Genomic DNA, 23,449 nt, shown 5'->3' with positions numbered 1-23,449 from the left:
ATGTCTGGTTTTCTGTCAGTTCGCTTTATCTCAGAAGTTCTGGATTTTGTTTTCATCCTTAAATTGGAACTGCACGGACCCTGCAGCTGTTTTCTTCTGTTGCTGGGAGAAGTTGTGTAAGTAACTTAGAGCCAATGATCCAGGCCTTGACAGGAATCCAAACATCCCATTTTGACTGGGGGGGAGGGAGCTAACCAGGTAGAATGACTTTAGAATGGTGTTCTTGGATCACTTTTCAAATAATTTCAGTGATGCTTTGTACGTATTTTTCTGAACTACGTAGTGTTCCGTGCTGGAATTCCTTTCTGCCCCAAAAGGGCAGGTAAATGTACTTCGTGTGATGTTCTAAGTTTTTTTCCTTCTGGCTATTGTAATGATTTCTCAAAGCAACACTGCCTTCTCAAATACCTGGAAATAAGAAATTTGGTGGAACTTAGGCTTTTCTGATATTTTCGTATTCTCTTTGCATAAAAATAAAATTTATTCCTGTAATAAGCTTACAATCTGTTCATGCTTGTGGCACACAAACCAGATGCTTCAGTTTTATGTGTGTCTTCATGAAACAGAAGGTAGTTGTCACAAAGAACAGTGAATTCTAGTGAAGAAAGGGCTTTGCAGTGTATTTTGGAGGCCTCGGTACTGCCAGACCTCTTCAGAATAGCTGACTTCTGTGTTAAATAAGATGAAGCATCTGTCGTGTAGCACCCTAAAACTGCTGTATGCTTCATTTGCAGAAAACTGTTTGTGGGTGGCTTGGACTGGAGTACGACACAAGGTAAGCTATGTATTCTACAGTCGTTGAGCCAGGCCTTTGTGAACAGCAGGGCAATGTACACAGCTTTCTAACAGGCGGGACCGTGGTAGGAAGATTTGGATGAGATTGTACTGCTGTCTTCTGTTAATAACATTTTTTTCTAGAGAGAGTTCAAATATCTGTTAATCACTTTTGGTTTTGTATTTTCTGTCAGTGTTTGGTATTGAAGTTTTTGTCAACTCAGATGACGACAATTTTTTATCATTGCTTTACTGTGATACTACTTTTCTTTCGTGTGAGTGGAAGTAAAGCAGCCTATACCATTTGTTTAGAGGAAGTAAAATTTAATAACTTTCAAAAGATGAGTTTGAACTTGTTTAGCTATTTGCTTATCTTTTGTGTAATAATTGCGAACACGGCCTGGTAAAGTTAATATCTGGTTCTGTTTAATATATGCTTTTTTTAACAGAAACTCTTCGCAGCTACTTCTCCCAGTATGGAGAAGTTGTAGACTGTGTAATAATGAAAGACAAAACAACAAACCAGTCTCGAGGATTTGGATTTGTCAAATTTAAAGATCCCAACTGTGTGGGAACAGTGCTGGCCAGTAGACCTCATACGTTAGATGGCCGAAATGTAAGTTGCTTTTGTGGTTGGTTTGTTTTTTTTTCTGCTTCAGAACTTTCTGCTCCAGACTGCTTCAAAGATCTGTTTTAAATTCTGGCTTCTTAGTTGCAGACTGGATAGTGTAAAAGTGACCTGGTTGTTGGTTTTAATTATTTATTGTACGACAGCTTTAACTCAATGATTTGTGTCACGTTGTAGAAGCGATGTATTGACGATAGCTTTGATCCGAGGAGCTGGATTTCAGCAGTGCTGTGTTCAGCTGCCGTAAACGTAACTTTTAGAACAATATTCTGCACGCTGAGATCTGACCAAACTGGAACTTCTTCCAGATTGATCCAAAGCCATGTACACCTAGGGGGATGCAACCAGAAAGGACACGACCGAAGGAAGGATGGGTAAGGAAAGATACTTGGTGTATCCTGCCTGTTTTCCAAGTTTTGGCTTAGCTTCTAGCAGTTAATTGAATTCACTTGGATTATGTCCATGTTTTAAAATCAGAAGTCAGTATGCAGGCCTTGAGTGTAAATTTTATTTCTACTTAGACTTCCATGGTAAAACTCCAAGTACAATACAGCGTTAATGAACGTTTTGTGTTTGCGTCAAACTCAGTTTGTGGGTGTGGTATTTTCTTAAGCTCTTAGCAGTGCTTTTAGTTGAGTTCTTCAAACCTTGAAACAAGTGTCTGGAAGTGCACTCGCAGGACTGATGCTCTTTTCCAGCATACTTCACACCCTGCAGGTTAACACGATTTCATTATAAAATGGGTAAATGGCCTCAGAACAGTCCCTAGTTTTCTGATCTTCTGAAGAACAGAGACTGGGTTATAACTGCGAACACGAAACTTCTGAGCTCTGAACATGTAGTTGCTTCACTTTAATGACTAGGAGACTTCAAGCCTGGAGATGGCTCCCTCTCAACCTGCAAGAGACCATTGTTCATGTTTAAGTATAAAATGATAGAAGTAGCCAACTTTATTGTCCTTCTGATTGAATTTTTTCCTCCTTGATTTAGCAGAAAGGATCCAGGAGCGATAACAATAAATCAAATAAAATTTTTGTTGGTGGGATTCCTCATAACTGTGGCGAGACAGAGCTCAGGGAATACTTCAAGAAATTCGGAGTGGTGAGTCATTCGGCATGATGGCAGTTATCAGTTGGTTGCAAGATGCTTTCCCTCCCCACTGCCTTTTCTCAGATTTCGTCAAGCTGTCAAATTTTGGGTTAATTTAGACAAACTGCTGTAGGGACATATTGAAGCATTTTGTGAATAAACTGTAGTAAACGTTCATCATCTTGAAGTGTATCTCGCTGTTTGTCAAAATCTATTGCTCTGATATGTAACTTAACTTTGCTGCTTCTGTCTCCTCTTGTTTAAGTCTACCTGATGCATTATTCTGTTCCCTTCTTGCAAAAACTCCTGAGTTGAGTTGGCTTAAGAATAATTTTTTTCTCATTTCAATTGATAACTTACAGCTCGGCGATTAAAAAATTTTTGTTGAATTTTTTTTTGGGTGGGGGAACAGCAAGTACTTCAGCAAGCTTATGTCTAAGATCCTCGTCTTTGACTATGTGTACAGATAGCTTAAATTTTGCAGTCTCCTGCCATTATTTTGGTAACAGTAGCTGCTTTTAAATCATCATCTGGAATCAGCTGAGTTCTGTTGTCCCTAGAACCTCCATTCTAGGGACAAACTACTACTCATGTTATGCACCTGTTCTTAATTCAGTTTGTAACCTCAGACTGAAATGACTATATCTCCTGATTTTGTTTTTTTTTTCTATTTAGTTTTAATTCCCATTTATCCCAACTATCATTGCCCCTTTAAGATGGTAAACTATTGAACTAAATTACTAAATTCAGCTGTGAATAAGTTTGAGAAACTTAAAGATTGCCTGAGTTAAATTCAAGACTGTGCCAGTGGATGTGAACTTGCCATCTTTGAGTGGCATTTAGTGTGTTCTCTTGATATATTTTTTAATCACCTTTCTCTTAAGATCTCTTCTTAGTGGCAGCAAAGGATTTGTTGATTCTTTCTCAAGTAGCTAAGTTTATCAACAGTACTGTATTTAAAATTTGATTAAGATAATTTAAAAAAAAATATAAAAGGCAATGGCTAACAACTGTTTCTTTAGTTTGAAAGGCTGCAGTAGATTTGTAAATAAAAATGGGGGAGCATGTTCCACGGCTGTGGAGCGTAATTTCTAAAGGCTCTTCCTCACAGACTTTTGGCTTTCCAATTCTGACCTCTGGATGGCTTGGGAGATACAGGGTTATGTTCCACCAAATATAGAAGGCAACAGCCATTAAGTGTAAGTGCCTTTAAAAGTAAGTAGTAGAACTTTAACAATAATATAGAAATTGGGGAGTCTACGTAACGTTCTTAATGAGTTATCTTTGGAGAAGTAGAGGCTCTTATATATGTTTTGTGGCCACAGAGTGAAGAGGCAAACACAGGCGCTGGTTCTTAGACATGGTAATTGCTTGGTAAATAAGACCAGTGTGAAGAAGGGGATCCAAATGGACCGGTGGGGGAAAAAATCTGGCACTGTCACATGGCATAATCCCCAAATGGGGATAAATCTCAGCTGTTAGCATCCAGTAGGATATATTCAAGTGAGTGTATATGGTGTAATAACTTGAAAAGTATGTTTTCTGGCTGTAAGTAAAAGGTCAATTTGCATCAGATTTTAAGCTTATTCAGGGGGTTCTAGTAAAAAATATCCTAAGATTGCCTTGAAGGCAAAGATGTGATGCCATGAGATCACACATGTTTTGTGACCGCTTTTCTGCATCTGAGAAATTTAAAGGCAGTTCCTTTCAGCTGTTTTAATGTTGCTGTTGACATAAATGTTACACCTCTGGCTTTGTTTAAATTGTAGCTCACAGTGGTGCTTATTCTGAAAAAAATCTTGAAGCCCTGGAACAGCTTGCATTTTCCATTTTTTGTGGGTTTTTTTAAGTTAAAATCACACTGATACTGATCATCCATAACTTAGGGGTTTTTTTTGCAATGCTATTTAAAGCATCAATTTATAACTGGTACTCTGTGCCACACTGATATGCAAGTAAGTAATTCAGAGAAGCTGTGCAAATTCTTAAACGTGTTTGGAGTTAAAGCTGCTTTTCATGTTGGGAGTGAAAATGTTTCAAAATGGAAAAGTAATCTTTTAAAAGCTACACTGACGAATAATATGTTGAAAACGAGAAACCTTTGCAGTTTTTTATAGACTATAGTGTGGGTATAAACAGTGTAGCGACCTTAATGCTAGATTAAAATCTTAAGTGTGATGAGACCTTAAAAAGCCACAGTGTAGCGGCTTTTCAGAACAGATGAACTCAGGCTTTTCTTAAACTCCCATAAAGAGCAATATTCCCAATTTGTTTGTGCTGTGCTAGGACAGCCTGGTATTGATGGCTACATCGAGCATTTAATCGTGCTTTGTGGATGGAGTGCGGGAAACCAGCCTGTAGTAACTGTTTATAACACTCCCCTGGTAGCACAGTTAGTAGAACTTCCCTTCTCTCTTCCAGGTCACTGAAGTTGTAATGATCTATGATGCAGAGAAACAGAGGCCCCGAGGTAAAGGCTGATCTAGTTTGTCCTTGAAATTTCTTCATACTCTCCTATAGTCAGATGGCAAACTATTTCACACCATCAGAAAAGGTAGACTTTTTTTTTTCTGTGTTGCCTCAGGAAAAAGAATAATTCACTGGGCGAGTATCGCTCCATGTCTAGACTCTTCATCTACAGCTTCAGTTGGTATCTGTGCACTTAAAATCAGATGTTTCATGTTCATTTATGGGTTTTCTGCTAGTTTTTTAGTTGAATGAAATTTGATTCTCGAGCCACTCCTGTGGCTTAAGGTACTATTGGGGGAAAAAAAAAAAGAGCAGACTTTCCTCCTGTTCATATGAAAGGTATGTTGATGTCTGTAATTGCATGGGGGGGGGATACTCCCGTTCAGAGTCCTTCTGAACCTGAGATTAGAACAGAATCCATCCATTATATGCTTTTTGTTTTGGTTTTAAACGGCTTCACTTAAAATTAAAAAGCTGCACTTCTTAAACTACACAAAACAATTCTGAAATATTTTGACTGGGATGTATAATCCCTGTATGCTAGATTGCTTTTTTAAGGGGAAAAAAAACCCCACCAAAAAACAACTGGAAGTTTCACTAGGCTGTTTAATCAAGTTGGTAACCTTTGGTCAAAATATGAAGCAAGTTTCATGTCATCCACCTTCCATTGCATCTGTCATCTGTTTGACAATTAAGAGGCAATATTTTAAATATGTGAAGCTCAGTTGCACTGACCACCTTGTAGCATGTTCTACATGCTAGAGAATAGTTTGCCATCTGAACTTTCATTTATCTTCTGACTCATTATTAAGAAATATATTCTTCACTTCATATTTATTAAGCTGTTAAGTCTTAGTTTTATTTTTAATTTAGACATACATCCTTAGTGACATATTTAAGTGTTTCATAGTAAAGTATGGTAATGTTAAGTAAGTTTTTTTTTTTCTTTTTTCTCTGTGAAATTGTTTGACTGTGATTAACGATATCTCTTTAGATTTCTTCTCTCTAGGTGATAATTTATCACAGAGGTACAGGCCAGTTCCACAGTCAGAGGAGGGACGGGCTTTGTCTTTTATTGGAGTGTAAACGAAGTTTCAATATATTTGTTTTTTTGTTTTCTTGCTTTAGCTATCTTAATCTTCTTTCAACAGATAACCTTTTATTTAAGCAGAACATAAATTCATCTATTTAAATGCTGTAGAGCATCTGATTTTAAATAGAGGAGGCAGTGGAGACAAAGATACGGGCATCTGGGTATAATTTGTGGCTGAAGTTCTGAAATGTTTCAGTAATTATTGTATCATCTATATATATCTTTGTAATATTTAATCCCAGCCTTGCAGCCTCTGAGCAAAAGGTACTAAAACATCACGCCTGGTCTGGATTAATCCTGGTCTCAATTAATGGCTTCTCTGCTTAAAGCTATACTAAAAAAAAAGAGGGCTTCGGGTCCACTTCCTAGGTGGTAGCTTAAAGCAGAAGTGACAGATGCGCGCAGGCTTGCAAACCTGTCTCCATCCAGTGTGCAGATGTACTGCAGAATACTTTCCCCCTTAATTCATCTGACTTCTTAAACTGTTCTTGAATCCTGTTGCTCTGGCTTTCATTTTTGTTCTGTTACATTCTTTTATGTAGTGTGGTAACTAACTGTCATCTCCAAAAATGGCCTTGTCAGTCCCTGGGGGTGTGCTAGGAAAAACTCCTCATAGTTTGTATTGGGCACTCCTGGTCATGCATCCCAGAACACATTTTCTCTTGCCTTCTCTTTCTGATCTGTATTCTGTTGCATAGAGTGCTACTCAGTCTATACACTTGTCCTTTTAACACGATACCTAAATGACGATGTATTTATAAAATTTAAAAGGCCAATTCACTGCCATCTTCTACTCGTACCATTCTGAATTTTGCCTTTTTCCATTAGCTTTACCATCCTTGCATTTTGAACAGATCCCTTCCTGCATGTCATTTTACTAGTTTGCTGATAGGAGGAGGGAAAAATTACCCCTGTTACTAATCCCTGTAGCGTTCATCTACCTTCAGCTTCTCACAAGAACACTGGGAACCAGATTCTCTTAGTGTCAGAGCTACAGTGACGCCCTTGAGGAACCGGCTGTGTGTCTTCAAGTATCCAAGTCGTCTTTGCTTACTCGCAGTCCCTACCTACTTCTGTTAGCTCTCCTGCAAGCAGTGCTTTCATCAACATTTTTTTCAGAGTCCCCAGTATAAGCGCAGCCAGCCTCGTTACATCTTAAAAGAAACAGTGGCTTTGTTGCAGTCTCTGCTTCTCATGCTTTCTATTCTTGGCGAAACAAAAAACTGTGAAGTAATTTACAGGTTCTTGCTGTGTTTGTTCTCTTCTTCCCCTTGGCTGCAAACCAGTGTCATTGCTCTGTTCGGTAGTCCACTTGGATTCCTGCTAAATGCAATTAGTTTATTCAGTCTTCAATAAAATTCTGTCCTTCAAAAAATAAAGCTACTGGATGATAGACTTCATCACTTTTGCTGTATTTAAAATTTCATGTTGTTGGAATTTTGCTGTGTATTGTACTCTTTCTTCACTGTTCCTTATCTTGTGGTGTTTGACCCTTTTAAATCCTTTTTTTTTTTTTTTTCCCCTTTACTGGCTTCCTCAATGACCTCTTATTGTCCTTCCTTCTCCCCCTCCAAACCCCATCCCTGTACCACAATCTATTCCCCTCCTTCAGTCTTCTTGGAATCAAGTTAAACGAGCAACCTTCGTATGTAGATGATATCCATCGTTTTTTCTTTCCCACGTCTTTTTAGATAAAGGCTGTAATGCTAAATGTGTGATTTAAATACAAATACTTTTCTTTTGGCTCTAATACTTAGATTTCTAGTTAACCTCAGACAAATATATTGTGATGAAATGCTGCTCTCAGTTTTTGAGGCTGCTTTCATCACAGGTCAACAAAACTTCGTTTATACTGCCAGTCTCTTGTGTGTGGGAAATGCTAAGTTTTTTCCTTTTTATTTTAAGTTTATTTTAGTGATGTCTTTTGCTCTTGTTGCTGACAGCAGAATTTGACCTGCTGGAATCTATTTTGGCCTGTATCTTTGTGTATTTTTTTATATATAAACTTTCTCTACAATAGGCCTCTTTGGGCTTACCCAACCCAGTTGGATAAGCTTAGAGAGACACTAACTGTTATAGATACTGTATTTCTGTTTAACGCTTTAGAGCAATATATGGCTGCTGTCAGCACTAGCTGCAAAGCAAAATGCAAACCAAGGGGGAAATCTTGGGTTTCAGAAAAGCAGAAATGCATCCATGTTCCATATGCTTTTGATGCCGCACCTCGTTTTTCTTTCTAATTTTTATTGCTCTACCCTTAGCTAATCTAAAGAATGGCACAATTTATGTACTGCATGTGTTCTTACCTTTCCTGGGATTTGGTTGTTACACCAGCAATGAGTGGTTGATGGCATGAACCAGCCTCCGTGTTCTGTGAAATTAACCACTATTTTGCCACTCTCTCGGCAGTATCAGCAGCTACAACCTAAGTGCAGTGGTTCTCAAAGTGTGACCTCAAAAAGCGATTTAGTCCTGGGGCTTTGCCTCTCTTCTGGCGTCTTCTACAGGCATGAGACGCTCCCCCGCAACCTTTTAAAAAGCTGCTGGATTCAGCTGAGCTGCCACCATCGAGGGCTATGGTCAGATAAATGGGAATGAGCAGCTACCCTTGGGGATCTGGAGCAGTTAGCAATGCCTTGGGCAAAAAGAGGGACTGAAAAGCGTTGCATAGATTTTCAAGAGAAAAGCAGCAGCAAATATAAGAAAGAAAATAGATTAAGGGACGTGACGGCAAGTGTCGCATTCTATATAAGCAACGCTTCTTTAGTTGGCAGGGGTTGCTGTGTTTGGAAGGAGTAATGTCTGTTACGTGCTTTTTCTAAGGTGTGGAAAACTTGAGAACCTCTGATCTAGGTTGTTAGTTTCTGAAGCTTCTCATTCATCCATGGAGTGGTAAAATTTTTCATGCTTTAACAGCTACATTTCAAAGACAACTTTCTTATTTTCCACGGAAAATTTTCCCTAATTGGAAGAGCGCGATAAGGGATGGGAGGTAGTTGCTTTGCAGCTTTGGGGAACAGGGACATAATAGGTTTTCTTGGGAACCTAGTCTGAATCAAAAGATAGGAGCAGCAAAGTTGCTTGCCTTTAATCTGCTGTCCCACAAGTATTTTGGTTTTAATCATGTGGCACAGTTAGTTATGACTACGTTAGTACTTTTTTTCCACTTCCTGGTAGGTGGGTTAGGAATAAAATAAAAGGTAGTTAACAAGCTCAGTTTGTAAGTTGCATGTGTGAAACCAAGATGAGGCATTAATTGCCTAATTACAGGAAGTATCCATTGCAATTTTCTCAGATTGACTCTTTTGGAAAATTTAACACAAGTCTCGGTTATCTGAAACCCCTGCTTGAACCCTTGGTCCGCCCCTAATACTGTTCATCATCCTGTTTTGTGTCACAACACCCTGCTACCTTGATTCACTCTTCGTCGTTGGCTAGGTTTTGGATTTATTACTTTCGAGGACGAACAATCAGTGGACCAGGCTGTCAACATGCATTTTCACGACATCATGGGCAAAAAAGTGTGTAGTTGTAGTTTTATTTTACCTTAAGAAAGAACCAAGTCTTGGGCAACTAGCAATTTCACTGGTGAATAAAAGTTATTGATTCAGCTAGGCGGGAGAGCGCGTATGTCCAAATTCGAGGCTTTATCCATGAAGGTGGGGAAAGTCTTCTGAGTTTGCTTAAACAGGCGAGAAAGGCAGTTAGCTTGTGGCGTAGCCCGTAGAAGAGACAGATCTTGAAAGCCTGAGAACTTAGGCTGTGGGTTGTTTTGGTTTGGGCAAGGCCTTGTGCTGACAGACCTGGGGGGCTGCTCTGGCTGAGCATAGCTTACGTTACGCTGAATTGATGACGACTGCCTTTGTTTGGAGCACTGCTTAGGTGCAAGGATAGAAGTTAGTTGTTTCCAGCTGTTTGAAAATCAGAATCCCAATGAAATCTGAGTTGTTCAAGGCTTGGTTTAAGATACCACTCCTTCAGATGTGTATTTGATACTCAAATTTTGAGGTGGTGTGAGACAATCTACTTTATATAATCTTAAACTTAAAAAGAAAAAGAAAAAACATCATGAAGGATTGGTCTTTTAAAAAATTGGGTCACTTACTGTGAAACTTTGATACAAACCCACGTACTCTATATAGTATTTAACCACAATGCAGTTAAGTGACCTCTGGTTGTTTCATCTTCATACTGTGTTGTCAGCAAATGGGTGTTTGGTAGGGAGGAATTTTTTAGGCTTGCTTTGATGTTACCTGGCAAGGAACATGCTTGTACCTGTGGAAAAAATCTAAAAGCAAAGTAAATTGTTGCAGGACACCCAAGTTTTATGCAGAGAAAATACTAACTTCTTAAAGAAAAATTAACCACAGGAAATTCTGGTAAATTTAAAGTCCTTGCAGCTTTACAATTTACCCACAATTTTTAAAGTAAGTGTTAAAACTGCTAACCTTAGAGTGAACAGGTTTCCAGAAAACACAAGAACACTGTCACTTTCCTTAAATTGTTGCATTGTATAATTTTGCATTGTCTTTTAAGGTCTCTCTATGTGCTGATACTTTATAAGCATTTATTTAGCTAGCAGGGGATATATTCTTGCATACCAGTGGAGTTTTGGTTAATTATGCAGTATATAATGCTTTTTATTCCTGTGAACTTGTTTTGGGGTTGAGGGGTGGGCTGACTTCCTAATAATGGAAATGAAGCAAATGAAGAAATGTGCTTGTGTGGTCAAGAACATTAGCGTATGTTCTTGATTACTAGTGCTTTCCTCTCGTGAGCAGTTGAGCTCTTGTGAGCTCCCGTTTGTGAGCGGATGCACTGACAGCAGTAAATTTACGTTGGTATGTGTATGAATTACCTACATCCTATGTACATCCTTTGATCTTGCCTTGGAATTGCCTTAAACTTACATGAACCACTTAAATGAGAGGTCACATCACAAAGCAGCATGCTAGATATAAATAGGAACAAAGGGTAGTACATCTGCTGTAATGGCTCTGGGAAAGTATGGAGAACCCTGTGTGAGCCTTCGAAATGTCATCTCTTATGCTGCCGGTTTTCAGAATACGTCAGGGCTAATTCAGGGTTCTCCATTGTTTCCCAAAGAATCTCAGTACCAAGACGAAATAATCTATTTCTGCCTTTTTTTTTTTCTCCTTTCAATGACATAAGAAGCAGAAATATGCAGTGTTCTTTCAGCGAGGAGCAATGGAGATGCCTCATTTCTCGGTGTAAACTGGGCTTTAGGCAGGCGTAGAATTTTAACCTCGGCACTAAGAATATTGCACGGGGATTTTTCAGTCCTCAGTTTGGCAGTTCACCGCTTCCAAATGTGCACTGAAAAATTAATGGATTAATGAACTCCAGATATTCCGCACTCTTCGTTGACTAATAATGCCTACTTTAAAAATGGTATCTCTTTCTTTTTGGTAATTAAAAAGGTATTGCTGAAATGAATCCATATGTTGTTGAAAGGAAAAAAAATTAAAATTGCAAGAAAGACTCTGCTTTTGTAAGCAATAACCGAATTCCCTCAAGGCAGATGTGTTAAGACTCATTAATTTGAGTCCTTTGAAAAATTCCCTTGGTTCCTCTCTGGAAGGGCCTTCAGCTGACAGAGATTTGGTTACTGTCATGTCTAATGTCCTTGGGGCATCTGCAGTGGGGTGGGGGCGGGGGGCTTTGTCCTTGCCTTGTGCCTGTTTCCTGTTTGTTCTCTGACATGAATGGTTTTTAAGACATGGCAGGAAGAATTCTGAATACTTTATTTTCCATACTACTCAGGCCCATTGATGATTGAGATTTATTTTCTTTGTACTCTGGCACCCATTAAAATTAATCATAAAATAAAAAAGACTTTAATTCAGCATGCATGAGTGCTGAGAGTGTTTCATTAAATCAGAAACTGGATTTTTTTGAGAGGTTTATATTGAATGTGCAGCTTATTTTAAGTAGGTCAAATGCACTTACTCGATGGCTTGGAACACTAGGACATTTTATCTTTGAATAAAATAAGTTAAGCACTGTGGCTTACTAATTTTAAAAACAGGAGGGCTTTTGTCACTGACTTAACACAGTATGAAGATTTGCTTCTTATTGACTCAACTGTCCATTTTTATTACTTGCATGTTTGTTTACTTTTTTGTTAGATGTAATGTAAGATTCTCTTATCACATCCATTCCCTCTGACATTGTTTGAGTTAATTGAGATTCTTTAAGCGTTAGCCTGGGGAAGGTAAGTCTTTATCTTCCATTAGACATTTAAATAAAATCTAAGTTTAAAAACAAACAAACAAAAAACCAAACAAACAAATGTGTGTTTCTCAGGTATGAGCAGAGCTGAAATTGTAGTTAGATGGGGTGGGTTTAAACTGTAACTTTCAAATGAACCCCAAACATGTTTGAACAGTTAAAGCATTAGTACCCTTTTTCAGAGCGTACTCTTTACTCAAAGTTCTTTTTTTACTGAAAATGTCATCTTTGTAACTCCTGCCTTAAATGTTAAATTAGTATATGAATAATTTAAAAGATTATGCTTTTTTTAAGTGAAGAGCCGTTGTAAGAGGGTACTGCTGTTTTAAGATTAAAGCCAATGAATACTGTACTATGACGAAACATAAGTGATTTGTAGGATGTGTTTTACTTGAAATACCTCAATAGTAGGACTTGTAATGTCTTACCATCATATATATTGTACCTGAGAAACATTTTAAATTACTGGCCTTAAGTTTAGTAATTAAGTATTTAGACATAAGTCATAAGATGCTAAGTGTAGTCTTAAGTGTAACTAAGGGTGTGTGTGAAGGGAAGGGGGGTGTCTTAACCTGCACCATCTCTCCTAAATGGTGACTCTGTTTGTTTAGGTGGAGGTGAAACGTGCAGAGCCTCGTGACAGCAAAAGCCAAACTCCAGGGCCACCCGGTGCCAGTCAGTGGGGAAGCAGGATCATGCCAAGTGCTGCCAATGGCTGGGCAGGTCAGCCCCCTCCAACCTGGCAACAAGGATATGGCCCTCAAGGTACTGCTTTAGTCGTCTCAGAGTCGCTGTCGCAAGAGAGTCTTGCCTTTACAGCTTACGGGTAATTTGGTCTTACTGGCAAATGACAGTATTCCCAGAGGTTTGTCAGTGCTATGGCTGTGCTGGATTATTGGTAGCAGAACTGAAATTCCACACATCGGTCCTTCCCAACTCTGCTGAGATTGTTCCTTCACTTCTTTTCCCAAAAAACAAGGTTTCATAGGGCAGAAGTCAGTGGGTTGTGCCGAGTCTAGCGTGTGTCTGCTCGCAGGCAGCGCTTCACCTGTTCTGTCTGGTCCTGCCTCTCCCCAGACAGAATTGGCAGGGTTTTCGGTACTGTGGAGAAGGTGTTGAGAAAGCTCAACGGCTCCAGTTGTGACTGTGGCCTGCGTGAGACCCTAATGAAAAATTTTGTTGAAATACGGGTTTTCAAGGATGAGGCAGTTTCAAAGGAAGTTATAAGTAAAACTTGAAAGGGATGAGAGAAAAACAGATGGCCTTGTCTTTGGATTTTATTGCTTAACGTAGTCTGGAAAAATAACAAGCAGCTATGGGGCTAGCAGTGGTGCAGGGGAGCACTTACTGCATATAATTTTCTTGATTTAGCTTGAACCCTTCAGGGCTGAAAGGAGCAGCCATGTGTTTTGGGTTTGATGGCTATAACCCCCACAAGATTTTGAAGACAGGATAAATAGGCTGAGTTCATCCAAAGACAGTTTTGATAACTTATGGAGAAATACGGTGGTATAATTGAGTTGCGTTTGACAGAACAGAACTTGCTTGCTCTGATAGATGAGAAATTTTCACCTGGGGGGCTAAAGGGAGTGTCACTGCTTCATCTATTGCTACAATAGATGATACCTCAGTGGAGGGATTGCTTGTTTCCCCATGGTGCTTATTAACTTGAAAGCTGCAGCTGAGGCTTTGACATTCTGCACAGATGCGCTAATCTGCAACTGCGCAAATGGAGAAACTAGATTATTTTCAATGTGGTTATTTGTAGAGAAAATGATATCTAATCTACTGGAAAGATTAATGTAAAACAAATGCAATTATCTTTCAATCTTAGTGCTGCAACGAATGCAGAAAATGATGTTTTTGTGGTTCAAAAACTTCAAAAATAACTAGGATAAACCTGGTAGTATATTAAAAATGCTTTGGATGTGTAGTCTGCTGTGATTCTCAGTATTTTTGTTCTTTATACTAGCACAATTTCTTGCACTTGGTGTGCTCGCAGTTCTTGAACACTCCATCTGATTTGAGCTTGGGGACTCCTGTCTTGTATCCGTTATTTGCCGAATGATTCGGAGTCTTTTCAGAATTGCGTATTCAGAAGCAGTCCAAGACTATTTCTTGGACCATAAAGATAGATCTGTAAGGGACACTGGGAGGATACCTAGTCTATTCCAGAGCAAGATCAACTTTCTTTTAAATCATTCCTGTTTCATAGTGTAGAGCTTCAATGCATGTATAAGTTGCCTTTTTTTTTGTTCTGTTTTAGGGATGTGGGTGCCAGCTGGACAGGCAATTGGTAAGTACGTTATATGGGACCAATTTTCAAACAAAAATTCTACTGAGTGAGGGTGCAGTTTCTTGAAGAATTCACGGTGATTTGTGGATTTCTGTAATATTTAACCTACATTTAAAAGTTTGATTGAATTTGTCCTGAAAGAACGAAGGAGAAGATAGTATATTCTTAACGAATTAGTAATGGGAGCTGACATACATCCTGCTGTTGCCAGCCACGCTAATTTGCTATCAAGGAATTACGTTCTAATGTAGGGATACTTGGAGGACAAATATTTCCCAATGTAAGAATTCACAGAAGGCTGAGACTGCATCTGAAATCTATCAAAGAGCTTTACCCCATCTAGAGGATGCTGACTTAAGCAGCAACTTTTCATTATTAAGCCGCTTTAGTTCTTGGTTTCTCTTAATTTTCTAGGTGGATATGGACCACCTCCTCCAGGAAGAGGAGCTCCTCCACCACCACCACCATTTACCTCATACATAGTCTCTACACCTCCTGGAGGATTCCCACCTCCGCAAGGATTTCCACAGGGCTATGGCACCCCTCCACCATTTAGTAAGTGACCTACAGGAGTTTGGGTACAGTCCATCACCACGTTCAGTTTTCAGCTTTTGCTCATCTTTCTCTGGACTTGAATTTTTTTTTTCCCCTATGTTTCACCTATCCTTAGATGTTTTGCCTAGATTGTATATTCTGAGCTATAATTAACTATATAAGTATTTTTGTCAGTGAGTTGGGTTACTTTTTTCTTGTGTGCAGTAATCATTTGCTATGTTCTGTAGTCTAAATCTGTGTTGCTGAATGGATTTAGATTTACTGTGTACCCCTATTACGACATCTGAGAGAAAAGTTAGAGATTACTGCATGGTCACCTGGGCCAGACACAGGCTGGGATTTTCGGAGAAGCTTAAGGAATTAAGGTCGCAGCTGGCATTGGACATGTAAATAAGATTTTAGCACCTGCCCCCTCAGGCCACCTTTTGAAAAGTCTAGTCACAAACCTGGTTTAAAAAAGAAAGTGGAAAATAGCACCCAGTTATCTAGAGTTGCTTGTTCTGCTACGAAGAAACCATTTGTTTGGGATACCTTTTTTTCCTCCTAAGATCTTGAGCAATATGGCTTCCTCTTCATGTCTCTCTCGTGTGCAAGTGAGTGCACAGAGTTTGGTCCCTAGTTCTACTTTATCACTTTCTCTTTGCTGGTTGCTGATGCGGCTGCAGTCTTGGGGTGAGATTTTTCATAATAGAAGGTATGTTGTTGGGGTCTTTCAGCCACAGTGGTTGCCAGAGTGCAGGAGTGAATTACTGCACGGCCAGCTGTAGGTAACAAACACTTTGGCTTTAATAGACTTACAAGTATTTTTTTAAAAAAAAGTTGTATCATACTCTAAAGCCAAGCGAGAAGTCAGAGTGGTGTTGACCCGTATCTTTTCACATGTACTGTACTTTCCTCGTGTTTCAGGTTTTGGTTATGGTGCTCCACCTCCTCCACCTGACCAGTTTGCCCCACCTGGAGTACCCCCTCCACCTGCCACTCCAGGGGCAACACCACTAGCTTTTCCTCCACCACCACCACCATCTCAGGCAACTCAGGACATGAGCAAACCCCCAACTGCTCAGCCAGAATTCCCTTATAGTCAGTTTGGTAAGTAACTGCATATAAACTAAACAGCTTGATCTTTCTCCCCTTCCTGCTTTTCTTTTATATACTTGGGTAGAAAGTCATTGTTCAGAAACAGTTTGCTAACACTGAAGGCACTTCTCTCAGGATGGGAATGCCAGCCACCAGCTCTCAAGCGATCCTTAAATCATGCAGTATTCTAGCCAGAGGGTATTTTCTTAATCAACTCTAAAACATTGCTTGTATGCTGTGAAATAGCCTTGAGAGACTTGTGCTGCTAGGATAAGTTACTGATTTGCACTCTCCCTGAATCTTTAGTTAAAACTTTTTTTTCCTCCAAGAGCTTCACAGAGTTTGTAGTCAACTTTTCTGTGTAACTGATCAGATTGGAGAATAGACTTCAAAAGAACAGCATCGAGAGGCAAGCAGTACAGGGTATAAGAATTTAAGCTGCGTGCCTCTTCCTCCCTTCCCCCCATTCCTTTCCTGTCTATCTCAAGTTATAGTTCTGTCAGAAGTGTGGAAAGCTTAATTGTGCTGTATAGATAACTGTTTCAGATAGCAGGTAGAAGACATTGATGTAACAAGTTTTAAGCCAGGCAGACAGTACTACAAAAAACAAACAAAAAAAATTGCTGGACAAGTGCTTGTGCTCCTGAGTTAAACTTCTGCTCCTCCCTGTGGAAGCTGAGAGGGAGTCCTCATCTTGCTCTTCCACTCAGCCCTATTTTTGAGCAGTGTTGTCCAAAGAGCTGTTTGTGGCATACTGCTTTTTTTTTTTTTTTAAAGGATTGTAATTGGTAATTTTTTACTTCTGAAGAGAACGTTTTGCATGCGGTAGGCCCATGGGTTAAGACTGTTCCCAACTTGAACAAGTTCTCCATGTGTGCTAGTGCCTGCCTGCTTCGTTCGAAGTGCCTGCAGAAACTGTTATGAAATGAACACTTCGTAAAGTTTTTTAAATAGATACTATTCGAAGTTCCAAAAATGTCAAACAGACTCTGAAGGAGGACGAGCCTTTCAGATGTGTTTATAAAGCACGCATATGCTCTCATGTTGAGGAATTTGAAATGTTTTTCAATTTGTTATAAACACAGTTGCTTTCATACATAGCTTTGCCCTTGTGACTCAAGAGGAAGTTTTTCTTGTCTTGCCAGAACTTGTCTCTTTGCAGACTCTTTTTGAAGGGGGGTGGACCCTACTAAATAAAGTATCAATCTGTGCACAAGTCGCTTATATTGAGTGGGGAGCCCATGTTTGCGATGTGTTGGAAGTTTAGGAAGTATCTGTTTTCCAACATTGTGAACAACTGGGGAGGGAGGATTCTAGTATTTGGAGTGTATGGTACCACTTGCCTCATGTATATTCTAGGAAGCCTCTTTGCCAGTGAAATATTTCAGGTGTTCTTAGTCTCTTAAGAGTGCTGGGGAGGGAGGGAGGAGGGAGGAAGAGGTGTGTAGTACTGCATTTTGAGGAAGAAGGCTAAGAAGGTTGGTTGTTTAAACCACAACTGCAGTTAGTCTCTCACCTCAGGAGTGCTTTTCTAGCCTGAAAGCTGTTATATGAGTACAAGTGCTAACAGGGATAGAGGTGTTTAATATGCTACAGTACCACAGAATCATCCACCTGTTCATAAAGCTGTGTGTAAAATCTTTTAAACTTTTTTAAAGAGCTTCGGCACTTCATGTGATTGCAAATTAGTTAGCAGCATTGCTGTACAATAGGCAGTCTAGCTGATCTGCATGTATTTACATAAATGCATAAAGCTTACGGGTTTTAAAGAGGCACTGAGTTACCTAATCGTTGTGGCATTTTAAGATTTGTCCTGGCTTGACAGCATCTTAAATGCTGCTATGTTTACAGCTAGGATGAATGTAAACACTAGTAAATTAAACGCTAACATGGGTGTGTCTCCCTCACCCTGAAAAATTATCTCTGTACAGGGCTCTCTTGGGGTTCGTCACCCTGGTCTCCTCATTTCTTACTAGGGCTGGGTACCTATTCTCAAGACCCTTCAGGCTACGCGCCAATACTTTGTTTACACTCTTTTGGTCAGGCTGAGCAGTGAGAAACCTAGGTAGGTGGTGCCTATTTACAACCAATGCTCTTGATATATCTGCGTTTGGGAAATTAACTTGGGTTTCTTGCAGGGTCTCTTTTAAGAGGGTGGGGGGGAACAATGCGGCTCAAATGTTTACTTTGTGAGTAAGGGCAATACAGTTCTTTATGTTCATGAGCTGACTGAAGGGAAAACTCACGACTGAAGTATGAATGACGCTGCTGTTCACTTCCCAGGCTGCTGCATTGGCGAGGCTTTATCCTGTGTGATCGAACTGAGCTCAGGTTCTTAAGCAAGACAGTAAAACCGTAATGGTCGGCCCTTAGAGAGCAGAGCCCTCTGAAACGGCAGGTGACCTCGGTGTTTCACTGTGAGGTGCTGGTGCAAGCCGAGAGCTGCAGCAGCAATTAAGCAAGCAGGAGGGAGACGATATGTACTGAAATGTCTGGCTGTTCAGGTTTATGCTGTAGGTTTCCTTTGTGATAAACAAATTGAGAACTGTGGTTTCCACCACTTAATGCTGTAACACTGCAGTGTACAGTGAGAATAATGATTCCCCCCCCCCGAGCCTCACCCCTTGGCAAACAATTAAATCGTATTTTTGGTTGCCTGCTTATCTCTGTCTGAAAAAATGACTGGATTAGCATTTTGAGCTAATAGAAGCCTGTGATAGATGTGTTTTAAGGCTCGTTAGTGGTAGCAAGTCCTGAGAGACAGGCAGAGCTTGAAATTTAAATACTGAAGACATGCTAAGAGACTTTGTTTTGGATTAAGAGAGTTAAACCTGCTTTAAGCCTGCATAGAGAGAAGCAGAACTGCAGAAATGTACTTGGTAATTAGGATTCTTAATACCATTTTTCATAGCAGAGGCTTGCACTGATGCCACTGTTACGATTAAGAGTCGTATTTAATTACGGGAGCTTTTATTAAATTTCTCAGTGTCCTTAACTTACATCTAGTTGTCTTTCATATTGGCAGCCAGAATTCCAGCGAGTCTTTTGTCTTCACCCTTTCTCCCTATCCCCAAATTCTACTTGCTCTAAACCTATTCTGAATCTGGTCTTTGGCACGGATCACGTCGCAGAGCGTGGTCGCAGCCTCGCTGGGTAGGCGGAAGGGCAGTGTGGCAGGAGAGGAGAAGTGTTTAGTTCCTCAGATGGAGGAAGAGCAAGTTAAACATTAACTTGCAGCATGCGTTAGCGTAAACTTCAGTTGAGAGACAGCACGGGTTCAGGCTTAAAAGTAACTGAACTCGGATGCAGTTGGTGGTGTAGGGGACGTGGGAGAAGGGCTTTATAGCTGCTTACTGACCGCTGCTGCTCTTTAGCCGGGTTAGAAGTATTCGCCACCATCTGCAGTAGCGGGAGGGTGTCAGGTTTTGAAATGGAGCTTTGTTTTTTGAACTTGCAACAGATAAACTTCGGCCTGCCCGTGCAGTGAGTTTTCAGGGAAGGATGTTAGTTCTTGCTAAGGGCAAATTTGGACCAAGGGTTCCATCATAAAGTATACAACGGGGGCAGTAGTCGCAGCCTTCTGGATTCTGCTTTGCCAACTTTGCCCCCTCATGTTTCAATTTACATTTTTTTGAATTGAGTATTCCTTGAAAGAAAGGCTGATTAGTTAATTAAAATATATATATATTCGGGCAGCAGTACTCTGCTTTTTGAAAGGGAATTTAAGATTGTCTTCTTCAGCGAGTCTTTTCAGCGAAGGAAGTTTTTTGACTGTCCAGGGGAGATGGTGAAGCTGGCTCTACAAAGCCAGAGTCGAGTAACTCTGTGCAGTCAGTCTGAGGCGCTGCAGTTTAATAGCTGTGAGGTTTCAGGAAAAACTTCCTTGCCACATCTTCATCTCCGCTGAACCTGACAGTACTAGCTTTTAGCCAATAAACAACCCAACCCAAAACAAAACAACTATTCAGAATGAGCTGACAGCAAACCTGCAAGCCACTTGAAGCTTCTGAACAGCCGTGATAGGACAGTTTAACTACCAGCCTGGGTAGGATTACCTCAAAAGTGAAAACGACCATTTCTGCATACCTGTTCAGTTCGGCTTTTTGCTTGTTTGTTCTGTATGAGAAGGTAGATAATCGCAAGAACTGAAAGCAGCTGCTTATCTTAACGTGTTAGACAGAGGTGTCTGGTCCTGAGGCCGTGCATGGGGGGAGGGAGCGGCATCAGGTTTTGCATTTGTGCCTCTGTTGTGCGTGTGGAAGACACTGGAAGCTTACTCTGCCGCCTTTCTCCCTTCTCCCCAGGGTATGGACAAGACTTGAGTGGTTTTGGACAAGGTTTCTCTGATCCCAGCCAGCAACCCCCTCCCTACGGAGGCCCCTCGGTGCAACCATCAAGTGGCCCACCTGCAGGAGGAAGTGGTTTTGGACGAGGACAGAACCATAACGTGCAAGGATTTCACCCCTACAGGCGCTAGCGTGGGCTGGCAATCAGGGAATTCTGTCCACACAGGGATGTCTGGTACCAGCTGAACCCAGGAATCCCAGACTTCTGAACTTGTGACAATCACATACTTGATGGAAGAAAAACCTAACAACATTTTTTTTTGGGGGGGTGGGGGAAGATGGCTTCTGAAGGCAAAGCTGTGGGTGTTTGGACTGCAGTTTTTAAATATTTTCCTTTCTCTAACCCATCAGCACAAATAAAGAAAATGTCACTGGTTCAAACTACAGGGTTTTAAAAATGTCTTCAGCTTTAATTCAAAACTTCAGGTTTCTTTTTTTTGAAATTATTTTTCCTGAGCCTTTGTTTTACCGTATATTGTAAACTTTTATGTTTAAAAGAAAAAAATATATACATTTACAGATTGTGAAATTTTTAAGAGAAATTTTCTACTATGTATGCTGGCTTATTTTTTAATTTAAAACAGGGTTTCCGTTAGCACTGTTGGAAGTGAGGGTAAGCTGCAACCCCCTTACTCCTGACATTAGCGGTGGGGCGGATGGTTCAGAAACTCTGGGAGTTAAAAGAAATCTACTGAGTGTATTTTGCTTTTGTTACCTGATGGTATAGAACTGGTAACAAGGCAGGTGCAGACTTGTTGACGCACAGAGTCACTTACGAAGCGCAGTGTTAGATCTGTGCTTCAAACGCTTTCAAATCCTCTGTGGATTTCATTGGGGTTAACGGAGGCCTTGTTAAGATGTAGATTTCCCTCAGGCAAAAGGTTTAGGTGCATTTTGCACTAACCAGTGATTACCCCTGGTTTGAATAAAGAGAAGTACATTTGGATTAGAAACACAAGCCTGTCTCCACTTTTTTTTTTTCTTTTGACAAAAAAGTTTCTTGTGAATTTGTGTTTTCATGAGAAATCAATTGGCAGCCTTGAAAATCATGTCTTAACATCAGTATACAGGCTTACGCTGTGCCTCAATGGACTGTTAAGCTGCTAGCAGCGGAATTAAGTCAGCAATTCTTCGTGCCCACTCAACTCTTGCCCTCTTCATGAGAGAATCGGCAGTGCTGGTGCAGGGTCTGGGGTGGCACTGTCGGATTTGCTTTGTAGAGGCTGAAGAGCCATCGCGGCACGGTGCTGGCTCTGACCTGGATTGGATTGGACGTGGCGAAGGGCCGTTGCTTTGGAGTCTCCGAAACCTGCTGGCGCGCCTGTCGCCAGAGCTGCCGGCGGCGGCTCTGTGTGCGTTGGGTCGCTCGCACGTTGGTAGCGGTGGCGGGTTGAATGCTGCTCTTCATCTGGCCTTGAGGCTTCGAGGCACTGTGAAAAATGCAGCCTTACAAGCTACGAGGAGCAGGTGTAGCTAGCTCGCGGGTTTGTGCACCTCCAGGAGAGTGCCCCTCGTCTCTCTTTCCCCACCTTTGAAATTCAGAGGTGACCTTGCTGGTGACATCATCTACTAGTGCTTACTCGGGGGTCACGTTCTTAATTTCTGTCCTGATTTACAGATTGTGAAATTTTTAAGAGAAATTTTCTACTATTTTTGCTATTTGCACACTATTTCGCTACCTCGGACTGATGATCGAGTTACCGTGTACCTCCTTTTCGGGGGGGTTCTCTGTAACTGCTGAGCGCAGCGTAAAACGTGGATTCATGGGCATCTTGCTGTGAACGTTAGTGTCCGTAACTATTTGACCTGGGTCTTCCAGAGTACTGCTCCAGCGTAAATGTGGGGTTAAGCCCACGGGAAACGAACTGTCCTAACCGTGATAAATGAGCCCTGCGTAGTGACGCGGGTCGTCGGCTCAAAGGCAGCGGCGTGCTCCGTGTCGTCCCTCCTTCATACGCGAGTCCGAGGCAGGCTGCCGTGTCAAAACCAGATCTTGTCCAAGGGACCCTCTCCCAGGGGTGGTGTGCTGCTGGGTGTGCGTCTGGGCTTGTTGGTCCTCCCCGCTCTCGTTAATCGCGGTTAATAGGGCTTAACTCTTCAGGAGCGGACGGCGCGCTGCTGCCAGCTTAAAAGACTTTTTGCAGGAGCAGCCGGTGGCGTTGCTCAGCACGACGTGAAATTCGGGGTGTGTTGGGATGTACCCGCCGGAGGTCACTGGGTTGCTCTCGGAAGGACTTTGGTCAGTTCGGAGGTTTTTTTTCGTGGTTGCGTGTTTGGATCGTACCGGTTCCGCTCGCTGTGAACCCTCTTGGCTCTGCTCCTCGCTCCGTTACTTCCACCAGCACAAAGCGCAGGGCGCTTCCCTGCCAGAACGGGAGCTGCTCCTTCTGCGTTCTCTTTGCACAGGTCTAACTTCGTGCCCCGCCTTCGATGTGGTGCGACCCCTTGGATTTCCCCGTTGAGGTCCGGTTTGTAATTTGTTGCCGTGTGAAACCCACCCCTGGAAAGCGGCATAGTTCAAAACCGTGGCGCTTCAACGACACGCGGAATGGAAGGAGACCCGAAGTCGTCGCTGCTCTGCCGCCCCGCAAGCTCCTCTTGGCGCGCCGCGGCTCGGCGCTGGCTGAGGCAGCCCGCGAGCAGGATGGGGCCGCAGGCTGGTGGAGGGTGATGTCCTCGTGATGGGAAGGAGAGAGGCACTTGGTGCTACCCTGGGGTGGCTTTGTCGTCCCTTCTGCTCTCCGGCCACGCCTGTAATGTCCGCCCTCGCTTCAAACCTCCGCTCGGAGCCTGAGCTGGAAAAGCTGCCCGGCTCCCGCGGGAAGGCATCGGGAGACGAAGGTCCATCACTGAAAGATGAAGGCCGCCGG

The 23,449-nt window shown here is 41.5% G+C and overlaps 2 protein-coding genes across 2 annotated transcripts in view; both read left to right on the top strand.

Moving 5' to 3' along the window:
• Window positions 1–21,535, top strand: DAZAP1 (DAZ associated protein 1). The gene is made up of 12 exons (XM_009328921.1): window positions 1–116; window positions 735–775; window positions 1,224–1,390; window positions 1,711–1,776; window positions 2,393–2,503; window positions 4,913–4,961; window positions 9,492–9,574; window positions 12,917–13,070; window positions 14,572–14,601; window positions 15,016–15,156; window positions 16,063–16,245; window positions 20,538–21,535. The coding sequence occupies exons 1-12, from the start codon at window positions 1–3 to the stop codon at window positions 20,708–20,710; spliced, it is 1,314 nt and encodes a 437-aa protein (XP_009327196.1). The 3' UTR covers window positions 20,711–21,535.
• Window positions 21,536–23,009: 1,474 nt separating this feature from the next.
• The window catches only part of RPS15 (ribosomal protein S15), a gene marked incomplete at its 3' end in the record, with an annotated part of 2,284 nt that continues 1,844 nt past the window's right edge, over window positions 23,010–23,449 (top strand). Inside the window, exon 1 of the mRNA XM_009328920.1 lies at window positions 23,010–23,239. Within this exon, the coding sequence (XP_009327195.1) occupies window positions 23,010–23,239 (230 nt within the window). The remainder of the gene's footprint in view (window positions 23,240–23,449) is intronic.

Source organism: Pygoscelis adeliae, unplaced genomic scaffold (genome assembly GCF_000699105.1).
Source record: "Pygoscelis adeliae isolate BGI_AS28 unplaced genomic scaffold, ASM69910v1 Scaffold1017, whole genome shotgun sequence".
NCBI lineage: Eukaryota > Metazoa > Chordata > Aves > Sphenisciformes > Spheniscidae > Pygoscelis > Pygoscelis adeliae.
The sequence above is the reverse complement of the archived record's forward strand: the minus strand, read 5'-3'. Positions and strand labels throughout refer to the sequence as shown.

Excerpts from the sequence above, each read along its gene's own strand:
- DAZAP1 (XM_009328921.1), top strand. The coding sequence starts at position 1 with ATGTCTGGTTTTCTGTCAGTTCGCTTTATCTCAGAAGTTCTGGATTTT. Across the intron at positions 4,962-9,491 it reads AGAGAAACAGAGGCCCCGAG|GTTTTGGATTTATTACTTTC; the intron begins GTAAAGGCTGAT and ends GTCGTTGGCTAG. Across the intron at positions 13,071-14,571 it reads ACAAGGATATGGCCCTCAAG|GGATGTGGGTGCCAGCTGGA; the intron begins GTACTGCTTTAG and ends GTTCTGTTTTAG.